This window comes from Molossus molossus, unplaced genomic scaffold (assembly GCF_014108415.1).
Source record: "Molossus molossus isolate mMolMol1 unplaced genomic scaffold, mMolMol1.p scaffold_m16_p_14, whole genome shotgun sequence".
In the NCBI taxonomy this organism is placed as follows: Eukaryota; Metazoa; Chordata; class Mammalia; order Chiroptera; family Molossidae; genus Molossus; species Molossus molossus.
The window spans coordinates 9,317,116-9,329,968 of record NW_023425349.1 but is presented as its reverse complement, the minus strand read 5'-3'; the positions used below and the strand labels follow the sequence as shown (position 1 = coordinate 9,329,968).

The 12,853-nt window shown below is 41.5% G+C and overlaps 1 protein-coding gene across 1 annotated transcript in view; it reads right to left on the bottom strand.

The window, feature by feature from the left end:
• PPP6C (protein phosphatase 6 catalytic subunit) overlaps positions 1–12,853 on the bottom strand; it is a 28,546-nt gene that overhangs the window by 14,323 nt on the left and 1,370 nt on the right. The window contains exon 2 of the mRNA XM_036261267.1: positions 2,345–2,440. Coding sequence (XP_036117160.1) covers positions 2,345–2,440 — 96 coding nt within the window. The remainder of the gene's footprint in view (positions 1–2,344; positions 2,441–12,853) is intronic.

Genomic DNA, 12,853 nt, shown 5'->3' with positions numbered 1-12,853 from the left:
AAGGAGGCACTAACTGAAATAAAGAATAATATAAACAGATTCAGTAGTACAGTAGGTAAAGCCAAGAAGCAAACCATTGATTTGGTATATAAGAAAGCAAAAAACACCCAACCAGAACAGCAAAAAGAAAAAATACTCCAAAAAAATGAGGAGAGTGTAAGAAGCCTCTGGGACAACTTCAAGAGTGCCAACATTCACATCTTGGGGGTGTCAGAAGGAGAAGAGAGAGAACAAAAAATCGAAAACCTATTTGTAACAATAATGGCAGAAAAATTCCCTAACTTGGTGAACGAAACAGACATATAAGTCCCGGAAACACAAACAGTCCCAAACAAGATGAACCCCAAGAGGCCCACACCAAGACACATCATCAAAATGCAAACGGTTCAAGACAAAGAGAGAATCTTAAAAGCAGCAAGAGAAAAGCAGTAAGTTACCTACAAGGGGGCCCCCATAAGACTATCAGCTGACTTCTCAAAAGAAATTTTGCAGGCCAGGAGGGAGTGGCAAGAAATATTCAGAGTGATGAAAAGCAAGAACCTACAACCAAGATTACTCTATCCTGCAAAATTGTCATTTAGAATCGATGGCCATATAAAGAGTTTCCCAGACAAGAAAAAGCTAAAGGAGTTCATAACCACCAAACCATTTTTATATGAAATGTTGAAGGGTCTTCTTGAAGAAAAAGAAAAAATATGAACAAACAAAATGGCAATGAATACATATCTATTGACAATTGAATCTATAAACAAAATGAACAGGCAGAAGAGAAATATTCTCATAGATACAGAGAACATTTTGTTGGTTGCCAGATGGGAGGAGGGTTGGGGGAATGGGTGAAAAAGGTGAAGGGATTAAGAAGTACAAATTGATTGCTAGACTGATAAACCTCAAAGGGAAGGGGGATTGCAAGGTGGGAAGAAATAAACCAAAGAACTTTTATGCACTTAGCATAACCAATGGACACAAACAACAGTGTGGGGAAAGGCAGGAGGGAGGCAGGAGGGGGGAGGAGGGGGTCAATGGGAGAAAAATGAGGAACATCTGTAATACATTCAACAATAAAGTTAAGTTTAAAAAAATAAAAATTAAAAAATAAATAAAGATTGCCCTGGCCGGTTTGGCTCAGCGGTTCAGTGTGGGACTACAGACCAAAGAGTCTTGGGTTCCCTCATTTGCAGTTCAGTGCCTGGCCCTGGTCAGGGTGGTGCAGGAGGCAACCGGTCGACATGCCTCTCTCATATCAATGTTTCTCTCTCTTTCTCTCTCTCCTTGCCCCTCCCACTCTATCTGAAGATATATGGAAAAGTGTCTTCAAGTGAGAACTCAAATAAATAGTCTAAAGACTGCCTGGCTGGTGTGGCTCAGAGGACTGAGTGTTGTCCCATGGACTGAGAGGTCCAGGTTCAATTCCCAGTCAGGGCACATGCCCAGGTTTCTGGTTCCATCCCCAGTGGGGAGTGTGCAGGAGGCAGCCAATCAATATTTCTCTTTCACATTGATGTTTCTCTCTCTCTCCCTTCCTCTCTAAAAGAATCAATTAAAAAAAAAAAAAAAACATATTTAAGAGTCTAAAGACACACTGGCGAGTATGGCTCAGCGGTTAGAGTGCTGGCCTGTGGACCAGAGAGTCCTGGGTTCGATTCCCGCTAAGGGCACGTATCGCGGTTGCAGTTTCTCGCCGCCTCCAGTTGGGGTTGTGTGGGTGGTAACCAGTTGATGTGTCCCTTTCACATCGATGTTTTCCTCTCTCGCTCTTCCTCCCTCTCTAACTGAAGATAAATGCAAAAATGTCCTAAGGTGAGGATAAAAAAAGTCTAAAGATGACATGTGCCTCCTCCTGCCTTGAAACTGTTAAAAACAAAAAAACAAAAACCCAGCAGATGAAAAAATAAATGAATTAAACCTCTCTTATCCCATTCTAGCAGTGACGTGCTGTGAAATCACACAATCTTCATTCTGAACCTTTGCTATTCTCATTACCACTATGAAAATGATAAATTTTCAACAAAATATGACAATAGAATGAATAGGAAATTAGTGCCTAGAACCAAAACATCTCCTATTAATCATAATAACTATGAGCAGTCCACATTTGTATTTTATATCTCCCCCTTCCCACAAAACAATAGTGGTGCATTCTGTTTGCTTTGCAGGTATAATTTCAACAAACTCCATGAATAATTTCACCACTGCTTTTATTCACTGTAATAGTAACCAGGAATCCTGTCACACAGACTGAGGTAAACTAGCCAACCACCAGCTGTTGTTTTTTGCAGCACAAGCAGAAACACACATGTACTATGGACAGTACAGAGCTAAAACTTTGCTTATGAAAATTTACCTGTCCGTGTATGTCTCCACACACTGTTACTGGTGTTGATACTGGCTGAACATTTGACTCTTCCAAGAGGAGGTCACAAACGTAGTCACATAGCCGCTGTAAGAAAAGATAAAATGCAACCTTTTACTACAATATTAAACTAAGGCTCACATGACAAAAAGACAAGAACTAATACTTATATGGTTTGATAGGAAAGAAAACTGCCCTTTGAGCCCTGGCCAGTTTGGCTCAGCGGTTAGAGTGTCGGCCTGCGTTCCAGAGAGACCCGGGTTCGGTTCCCGTTAAGGGCGTGTACCTCGGTTGCAGTTTGTCCCTGGCCCTGGTTGGTCGTGTGGGTGGTAGCCACTCGATGTGTCCCTTTCACATCGATGTTTCTCTCTCTCTCTCTTCCTCTCTCTCCCTCTCACTCTGTCTGAACAAAATGGAGAAGTGTCCTCGAGTGAGGATTAAAAAAAAAAAAAAAAATACAGGCCAAACATGGCATATTTGTTCTTTGGAACTAACCTTAAGCTACATGAAAGTGCGTGAGGTAGGGTTTTAAAAAATGCAAATAGTAGGTTGTAAACTTCGGGAGCTAATTACCATAAACATAATCCCAGAATCATCAAAGGTTAGTTTTTTTTCTTTTTAATTTTATTTCTTTATTGATACAATGGTGATTTTTTTTTTTTTAATCCTCACCCGAGGATATTTTTTCATTTTTTGTTCACGTAGAGTGGGAGGGAGAGAGAGGAACAGAGAGAGAAAGAAAAACATCGATGTGAAAGGAACACATCGAGTGGCTGCCACCTGCACGACCCACCCAGGGCCGGGGACAAACTGCAACCGAGGGACGCGCCCTTAGCAGGAACCGAACCCAGGTCTCTCTGGAACGCAGGCCGACACTCTAACCGCTGAGCCAAACTGGCCAGGGCTGGCCTGTATTTTTTAATAGTCTTTCATTACCACCTTCTTTCTCCTCATCTTGCAAGAAGCAAGAGCACTATTCTTTTTAGGTTAGCTTCACAGAGTAGCAATTAATGCTTTAAATTTTCTTTTTCTGCTCTGGCTGGTTTGGCTCAGCGGTTAGAGCCTCGGTCTGCAGTCCAGAAAGACCTGGGTTCGGTTCCCGCTAAGGGCGCGTACCTCGGTTGCAGTTTGTCCCCAGCCCTGGTTGGGTCGTGTGGGTGGCAGCCACTCAATGTGGCCCTTTCAGGCTGATGTTTCTCTCTCTCCCTCCCACTTTATCTGACAAAAAAAAATGGAAAAATGTCCTTGGGTGAGGATAAAAAATAAATAATAAATAAAAAGAGTCCTAACTTCCATCAGTGAAGGTCAGAGCCCATACCATGAATGTAATTTAAATGTTCCCCCCAACATATCCTCTGACACAAGCCACCAAATAAGCTCACCTCTCACTCTTCATTCTACAATGCATCTCTAAGAGAGCAAAGTTCTGTTTCCTACAATGTTGATCTTTCTATATGCTCACTCTCAAAAAAAAATGTTGGTTAGTGGTAAATTTGAGGGCTCCACTGTTTACACCTTTTTAAAGGTCAATTATTAGCCCTGGCCAGTTTGGTTCAGCGTTAGAGTGTCAGTCTGCGGTCCCAAGAGACCCGGGTTCAGTTCCCACTAAGGGCATGTACCTCGGTTGCAGTTTGTCCCCAGCCCTGGTTGGGTCGTGCGAGTGGCAGCCACTCGATGTGTCCCTTTCACATAGATGTTTCTCTCTCTCTTCCTCTCTTTCCCTCCCAATCTACCTGAACAACAAAAACAAAAAATAAATGTCAATTATTAAAATGTTACCCAAACAAACCTATTATAAACTCCACCCTGAAGTAAGTCAGGTTGTCCTTAAATATATGTATTTTTTCTTTATTGATTTTAGAAAGAGGAAGGGAGAAGGAGAGAGAGATAGAAACATTGATGAGAGAGACTATCAACTGGCTGCCTCTTGCATGCCCACCACTGGGGATCTGGCCCAAAACCTGGGCATGTGCCTTGACCGAGAATCAAACTGGCGACCTCTTGGTGCATGGGTTGACGCTCAACCAGTGACCCACACCAGCCAGGCATCCTTTAAAGAGGCCTGTCCTGCCCGGTGTGGCTCAGTGGTTGAGGTTGCACCAAGAGGTTGCCAGTTCGATTCCCAGTCAGGGCATATGCCCAGTTTGTGGGCCAGATCCCCAGTAGGAGGCATGCAGGAGGTGGTTAATCGATGTTCTCTTTTATCAATGTTTCTATCTCTCTCTAAAATCAATCAACCAACCAACCAATAAAGAGGCCTGTCCTCACCCTGCATTATCCTGCCCTCCTTTCCCACTTGCTTTTTCCCAAATTACACTTTACTGTCATGCCATCAACCTGTAGTGAGGGACATGGTAGGAAACAGGCTTCTATAGATCTTGTCACTGCACACTATAAACAGGGTACATAGGATGCTGTGATTAAACAGCTGCCTTCAAGGAAGACCCAGGGAAAGAATGCTTCTATCAAGGATAAATGTGATTTCCCAGAGAAGCTTATTTTTATCATCTTCAAGACTATATGAATTTTCTAACTGATCATTTCCCATCTTTCAGTAGGCTCCTAGAAAGCTTAGGACCTAATTTCAAAGAAGGAAGATAATCATCCCAGCTTTTATTTTACATATATATTTTACTTTTACTGTTGGCTTTATCTTGGTTTCCTATTTTTATTATCTCTGCCTCATTTTTCTTACTTATTCTGAATATAATTTATCTTGCTGTGTTGCATGCATCTTTGTAAACCACTCTGTATCCTTTCGGAACAAAATGAGTTATCATTTAATTAACATTTTAAACTAATCACAGCACAGATTCCTGAGGGACTCTCCATGGTTCCCATATTTGAAATGTGCCAGAATTGGCACTCACACATGACTGGCTCTCCTAGCCCATAATGCCTCCTCAATTGCAAGGAGACTGGTCCATACCCCCAGTACTGACCTGAAATTAACAGTAGGCTGTAAAGAACATCACTGTGAAACCCTGACAATCTCAAAGGCCAGTAAATGTCTGGAATACACATGTCAACTACTGAGACAGCATCTTGAACCTTAGGCCAGGCATACTGAGTAAAGTAACAGCTGACTCCTGTAACTGTCACTTCTGCAGTCCTAACTGAGGATTTAGTTACGTCTCCAAAGCCATTGCCTCTCATCTCTCCAGTTCAGCAATAGCTTACAAGTCTCATATCAAGCAAACACAAAAATAAGAAGTCTATGAAGCCCTGGCCAGTTTGGCTCAGCCCATGGACCAAAGGGTTGCAAGTTCAATTCCCAGTCAAGGGCATGTACCTGGGTTGCAGGTTCCATCCCTAGCCCAGTCAGGGAGTCTTTCTCACATTGATGCTTCTCTCTCTCTCTCTCTCTCTCTCTCTCTCTCTACCCTCCTCCCCCGCTCTATCTAAAAATTAATGGAAAAATATCCTCAGGTGAGGATTAAAAAAAAAAAAAAAAGACCAAGTCTATGAAATCTCAGTACAAACTGTACATATGTCAGCCATCTATACATACAGTGGCCTCACAGAGCCCAGCCTTGCCATGGGAGAAGCCCCTCCAAAGCCCTTCACAGCTTTGTTCCGCTGCTTGGTTTATAGAAGTGTGGTTACTCTTACTGCTCCAAGACAGGCACTAAGGCAAGATTCTTAATCTTATCCCAAATTTAGGGCAAACTCTACCCATTTCTCCCCATGGTGCCCAATTAACTCCTAATCTCTGAACAAGTACGAGTTCATGGTCCCCATTCTTAGGATACCCTGTTTCCCTTGTCTACCCTTTCCTTAAGATACTCATTCATGGCCCTGGCCAGTTTGGCTCAGCGGTTAGTGTTGGTACGTGGACCAAAGAGTCACGGGTTCAATTCCAGTCAAGGGCACGTACCTCGCTTGCAGTTCGGTCCCCGGCCCTGGTCAGGTCATGCGGGAGGCAACCAGTCGTTGTGTCTCTCTCACATCCATGTTTCTCTATTTCTCCTTCCCACTCTGTTTGAAAATAAATAAAAAAATATCCTCAGGTGAGGATTAAAAAAAGAAAAAAGATACTCATTCATGGTTCCATTCTATTCTTTGCTCCTGTCCCGTTCCCTCTTGTCCCTCAATTACACTGGGTTTTAACTTCTCAACCACAGCACTACTACTGATAATTATTTTTGTGGGGGGCTTCTGTCCAGTGCGGTATAGGATGTTCAGCAAAATCTCTGACTTCTACATCCATTAGATACCTACCTACAATAACCTCCCTTCCTCCAGCTGTGACAAACAAAAATGTCTCCAGACATTGTCAAATATCCTCTTGAGTGCAAAATGACCCCCAGTTGAGAACTACTCATCTAGACCTTTCTCCTGAGTTTAATACTACTAGAACAGAGAGTGCCTGGAGCACACATGGCAAGCAATAAGTGTTTGTTAACTAACCAACCTGTGTATCCAAGTCTTCTGAATATCTCTATCTCTGTCTTGACTTGGCCACATGTCAAATCCAGTATGCCCAAACCAAACCTTGCATTCCTTAACCTAGTTATCATACTAACTAAATAATCCATATCAGAAACTAAGAGATTACACTGTACTCTTCCCTCTCCCTCATCACCTAGACCTACTCTGTCAACAGGTCCTATTATACGTCATGTTCTCATGTCACCTGGTCTATTGCTTCTATGACATTCTTGCCGCATTCCAATTCATGATCCACAATGTTGCCATAATATTTCTAAAACCTACCATCACTTCCTTTAAAACCTCTCAAGGGCACTCCTCTGTTTATGTCAGTGTTTCCCAAAATACATTCAGATACCATCATCATGATTTTGTCATACTCCTACCACATACAACAGTGTATTCCTGTAATAGTTTTCTTTGAATCAACCTTTTTTTTTAGTCACATTTTAAACAGTATCAAAATGTCACAGTATGATGTTTTCCCCTAAAATATAAAAACATTTCTAAGTGTTTAATCATGTACTACCTAAAAGATAAAAATCTAAGTGTATCAGCCTAGTTTGCCATAATCTGTCCTCTGCCTGTCTTCCCAGCACCACTTCTAGGCATACCAACTGCCTCAGATTCCCCAAATCAACCATGTTCTTTCTTTCAGATTAAGCTACACCATGGCCATGGTATTTACTCTGCTTGCATGTTCTTTCCTCCCTATTTTGTTGACCTGAACAAACTCTGCTCATCTTCTCATTGCTCCTCCTTTGTGAAACCATCTCTGCATTGAGAATGCCACGTCCATGTTTCCCAATATCCCAGACAGCACTCTATTTTAGCCCCCATCACACCATGCAATGATCATTTGTCTACTTCTCATATCTCCCTTTCTATACTGAGAGTCCTTCAAAGGCAGAGACAAGTATGGGATTCTACCTCTAGCACCCACAGGGAACAGTACTTGACACAGGAAACATTTAAAGAAATGTTTGTTGTAATGCAGTATACAGTTGGATTCAACAAATCTCAACTGACTGTCACATACAAGGCAGTGTTCTAAAACTGTGGAGAATACAATAAATAGGATATGACTCTGGTCCTCGAGAAGCTTGTATTCCAACGGCAGAAATTGACACATTTACTATCATATAAGACGGAATACCGTAAGTGGTATAATGGAGTAAAAGTGCTATAGGGAAAAGGTTAGTATAGAAAAGAAAGAATGGGAAATTTTTGGTTTGTTTGGGTTTTTTTTACTTTTTTTCTGTTAATCCTCACCCGAGGATATTTTTCCATTGATATTTAGAGAGAGTGGAAGCAGGGGAGGGGTGGAGAGACATCAATGTGGAAGAGATACATTAATTGATTGCTTCCCGCAGGCCCCTGACCAGGGCTGGGGATGGAACCTGCAACCCAGATACATTCCCTTGACCAGGAATCAAATCTGAGACCCTTCGGTCCACACACCAACGCTGTAACCCCTGAGCCAAACAAGCCAGGGCAAGAATGGGATTTTTTTTTTAATCCTCACCTGAGGATATTTTTCAATTTTTTTGTTCAGCTAGAGTGGGAGGGAGAAAGAGGAAGAGAGGGAAAGAAAGAGAAACATGGATGTGAGAGAGACACATCGACTGGTTGCCTCCCGCAAGACCCCAACCAGGGCCAAGGATGAACCATAACTGAGGCATGTGCCCTTGACCGGAATCGAACCCGGGACACATTGGTCCATGGGCCCACACTCTAACGGCTGAGCCAAACTGGCTAGGGCAAGAATGGGAATTTTTTTTTTTTTTTTATCCTCACCCGAGGATATTTTTCCATTTTTTGTACAGATAGAGTGGGAGGGAGAGAGAGGAAGGGAGAGAAAGAGAGAAACATCGACGTGAAGGGACACATCGAGTGGCTGCCACCCGCACGACTAACCAGGGCCGGGGACAAACTGCAACCGAAGTACGTGCCCTTAGCGGAAACCAAACCCGGGTCTCTCCAGACCGCGGGCCGACGCTCTAACCGCTGAGCCAAACTGGCCAGGGCAAGAATGGGAATTTTTAATAGCAAATAAATTCAGGCATGTACTCTGCTGACTCACTAAGGCAAAAATCACTTAAATATCATCAATTCCTCTGGCTTTGATATCTACTCAGCCTATCACAAGGATTGTGTAAATGACAGAATGGACACAAAGGTGCTCAGAAAACTATAAGTAGCTATGTAAATTCTAATCATTGCTAGTAATTCCAGGAGTCCTACATGGAAAAAATGGCTTATGAGCTAAAGCTCAAAAAGCATGGAGGGTAGGTATTGCATAGAGGAAGCATAGGTGGTAGTTAGGGACATGAACACTGGAGCAGTCTTGCCTAGATTTGAATCCCAGCTCCTCCACTTACTTACTAGCTATATGACTTTGGAAAGTTACTTGATCTGACTGTGCTTCAGTTACTTGTTTATGAAACAGGGCAAATGTTAGTACCCAACTCACAGAGTATTAAATAATTTAATATTTGTGCTATGTACACATTAAATAGGTAACAGAGCCTGACTGGTGCAGCTCAGTGGATTGAGTGTCGTCCCATGGACTGAGAGGTCCTAGTTCGATTCTTGGTCAGGGCACAGGTTGCAGGCTCGATCCCCAGTAGGGGGCACGCAGGAGGCAGCCGATTGATGTTTCTATCCTCCTCTCCCTCACTCTCTTTCTCTTAAAAAGCAATTTAAAAACATTAAATAAATAAATAGGTGACAGAAATAGACTAAAAAGTAAGGAAGTACAGGGCATGTTGTCAGAAAACAGCAGTCCAATGTGCTTAGAAAGGAAGATTTAAAAAAAAAGGGTGATGAAGGCTATTAACTGTATTTAAAAGAGCTCTGCACAAGGAGGTTTTCCAACCTAATTCATAGATCAGCTGGACACCTTCAGGCAAATCATAAACTCTATAAAGCTGAATTCCCCCTCAGTAAAATGAGAAGGGTACAGAACTAGATGAACTGATTCTCTCTCAGCTCCGCAATTCTAGGAAATGAGCTAGGGAGTTATTAGAGGTGTGCACTATCCCATTCAATACCTACAACCACATGTACCTACCTACTGAGCACGTGAAATGTAACTGGTCTGAACTGGGATTTGTTCTAAATGTAAAATATGCACTATATTTCATAGACTTAGTACAAAAAAGGAAAAATATTACATTAATAATCTTATATTAGTTACATATTGAAATTAAGTTAAATATTATGGAAATTAATTTCACCTGTTTCTTTTTTACTTTTTTAAAAATGTATTTTATGGCCCTGGCCAGTTTGGCTCAGCGGTTAGAGCATCGGCCTGTGGTCCGGAGAGACCCGGGTTCAGTTCCCGCTAAGGGCACGTACATCGGTTGCGGTTTGTCCCCGGCCCTGGTTGGTCATGCGGGTGGCAACCACTCGATGTGTCCCTTTCACATCGATGTTTCTCTCTCTCTCTGTTCCTCTCTCTCCCTCCCACTCTACCTGAACAAAAAATGGAAAAATGTCCTAGGGTGAAGATGATAAAAAAAAATTTATTTTGTGGCTCACATTTCTGAGCATTTCTACTGGACAGCACTGTTACAGACTATTTTCAGATTACACAGAAGAAATGTGATTCTGTGGCCAAAGAGACAAAGAAAATGCAAGGAATTATCAGAAAGTTTTGAAAACACTCTTCTGGCCCCATGGTGTTGCCTAAGTCCTGTACTAGTTCAATTTTCCTTGCATTACCTGAAGAAAGACACAATGCAAAACCAAACAACTCAGGTAAGTAGAATGATCAATAAGACAGGCAATATGGTGATTGACAAGTATGTATGGAAGGATAAAGACTACAATCTATACCCTGGCCGGTTTGGCTCAGTGGTTAGAGCATAAGCCTGCAGACCAAAGAGTCACAGGTTCGATTCCGGTCAAGGTCACTTACCTAGCTTTCGGTTCCGTCCCCAACCCTGGTCAGGAATCCTGTGGGAGGCAATTAATCAATGTGTGACTCTCACATTGATGTTTGCCTCTGTCTCCTTTTTTTCTCTCCCCCTCCCCTCTGTCTCCCCCTCCCTCCCTCCAACTCTATCTGAAGATAAATGGAAAAATATCCTTGGGTGAGGATTAAAAAAGACTACAATATATGACAACAATCTATAAAATGAGATAGAGGCTGAATGAGAAGGCACGAAAGGTTGTTCACCAAATATCGGAAAAAAGCAAGAGAAAATTCTTTGAAGCTTTACGGAGACATTTCAGACAAAGGTACAACTTTGCAGAGCCGGTAGCCTTATACAAAAAACTCAGGGATGGCCCTGGCCAGTTTGGCTTAGCGGTTGAGCGTCAGCCTGCGGACCAGAGAGTCCCGGGTTCAGTTTCTGCTAGGGGCACGTACCACCAAAAAAACAAACAAACAAAAAAAAAACTCAGGGATGGCTCAGACTAAACATAAAAGTGAGTTCCACAAAGATTACATTAATATTAATCCATAAAAGTAGTTACTATGGAATTACACAATTCTTTGTGTTGCATCTCTGAGATAGATACTACTTCTCCCAACCCCTACCATGGTAACTGTCTTCAGTTCCTCAGTAAAAAACTGAACGCCAACTCAATGTACAATTTCTTTGCTTACATGTCACCTTTAAGAACCATCTAAGAGATCAGACAATCTTCCCATCACCAGCCTAAATACTTAAGTTTAAATATTCAATAAACCTGCCTTTTATCATTCATTCTTCCCCTTAGCCAGATATAGAATCTGTATCTTCTATGATCGTTTTGAAATTTTTATTGTGGATGAGAATCACATGACCTTTTTTTCAAGAAAGGTTGTACTTTGGTCCACTCACTTTTTAATTTCATCCTTATTCCTTCAAAACAGTCATATAGATTTGATCCAGTACTAGTGATTTAACCACTTCCAATTTAGGTATAGAGAAATCATGATTAGATCTAGGATACCCTATGCACTTATTATTTTATTTAGTACCTCCAACTTCTAGTCAGTTTAAACACAGTGAATTTCTGTCTTTTCTACCAGAACAAATCTTTTCCATATGATCATTAAGTGGCCCCAATGATTAAACTTTTCTTCCTCTGACAGAATCTTACTTTGGTTTTAAAGCCCCTGAAAAGGTGTTCCTGGAGCCCGGCTGGTGTGGCTCAGTGGTTGAGCATTGACCCATGCACCAAGAGGTCTCGGGTTCGATTCCCGGTTAGGGCACTGCCCAGGTTGTGGGCCCGATCCCCAGTGGGGGGCGTGCAGGAAGCAGTCAATCGATGTTCCCTCTCATTGATGTTTCTACCTCTCTCTCCCTTCCTTTCTCTCTAAAATCAATAAAGAAGAAATTTTTTTTTTTAAAAGGTGCTCCTGGAATACTTTCTTGGCCTGCCTAATTTTAGTTTGCACTTCAAGCCAAGAAATAAAAACAAAATTAAATTTCTTTAAATACACCAAAGATGAGCAAATTAAATCACAAGCAATTAATCTGATAAAAACATTTCCAAGACAAAAAAAAGTCTCCACTTAGAAGAAAAACTCATAATTGTCCCCTGTGGTTTCCCAGAAGATTTTTTTTAAGTTTCTCAAGAAACAGATACACTCCGAATACAGTCCAATTGTGTTGCAAGGGGAAATAAAATGGTTTAATATTTCCTTGAGGTGGGAAGGAAATCTAATGCTTATCAAACTAAGAGGTCTTAAGAAAATCCAACTGATTATCCAAAGCATTTCAATATCCAATTTCAAGTTAACATCAACATACATTTTCATAATAAACAATATTTTACTAATTATAAACACAAAGCTTAAATCAGCTTTACATATGCTAAAGAAAAAAATTCACCTCAATTCACTGATATACAAAAACCCACTTCACCCATTGGATGAACAATGCTTCCAAAAGATGTCTGGCTGGTTTTCCATGAACCGGGAACCAATGTTGCTTGTATCTTTGTTTCCTAAAAAAGCATCTAGCAGAAAGAAGCCACAAAGGACTCAGAAGAGCATGACAGCTACATTTCTACTAATACTGGCCTTGTCCTCATTTTTATTAAATTTTCCTATTAGGAAGAAGGAAATGCACA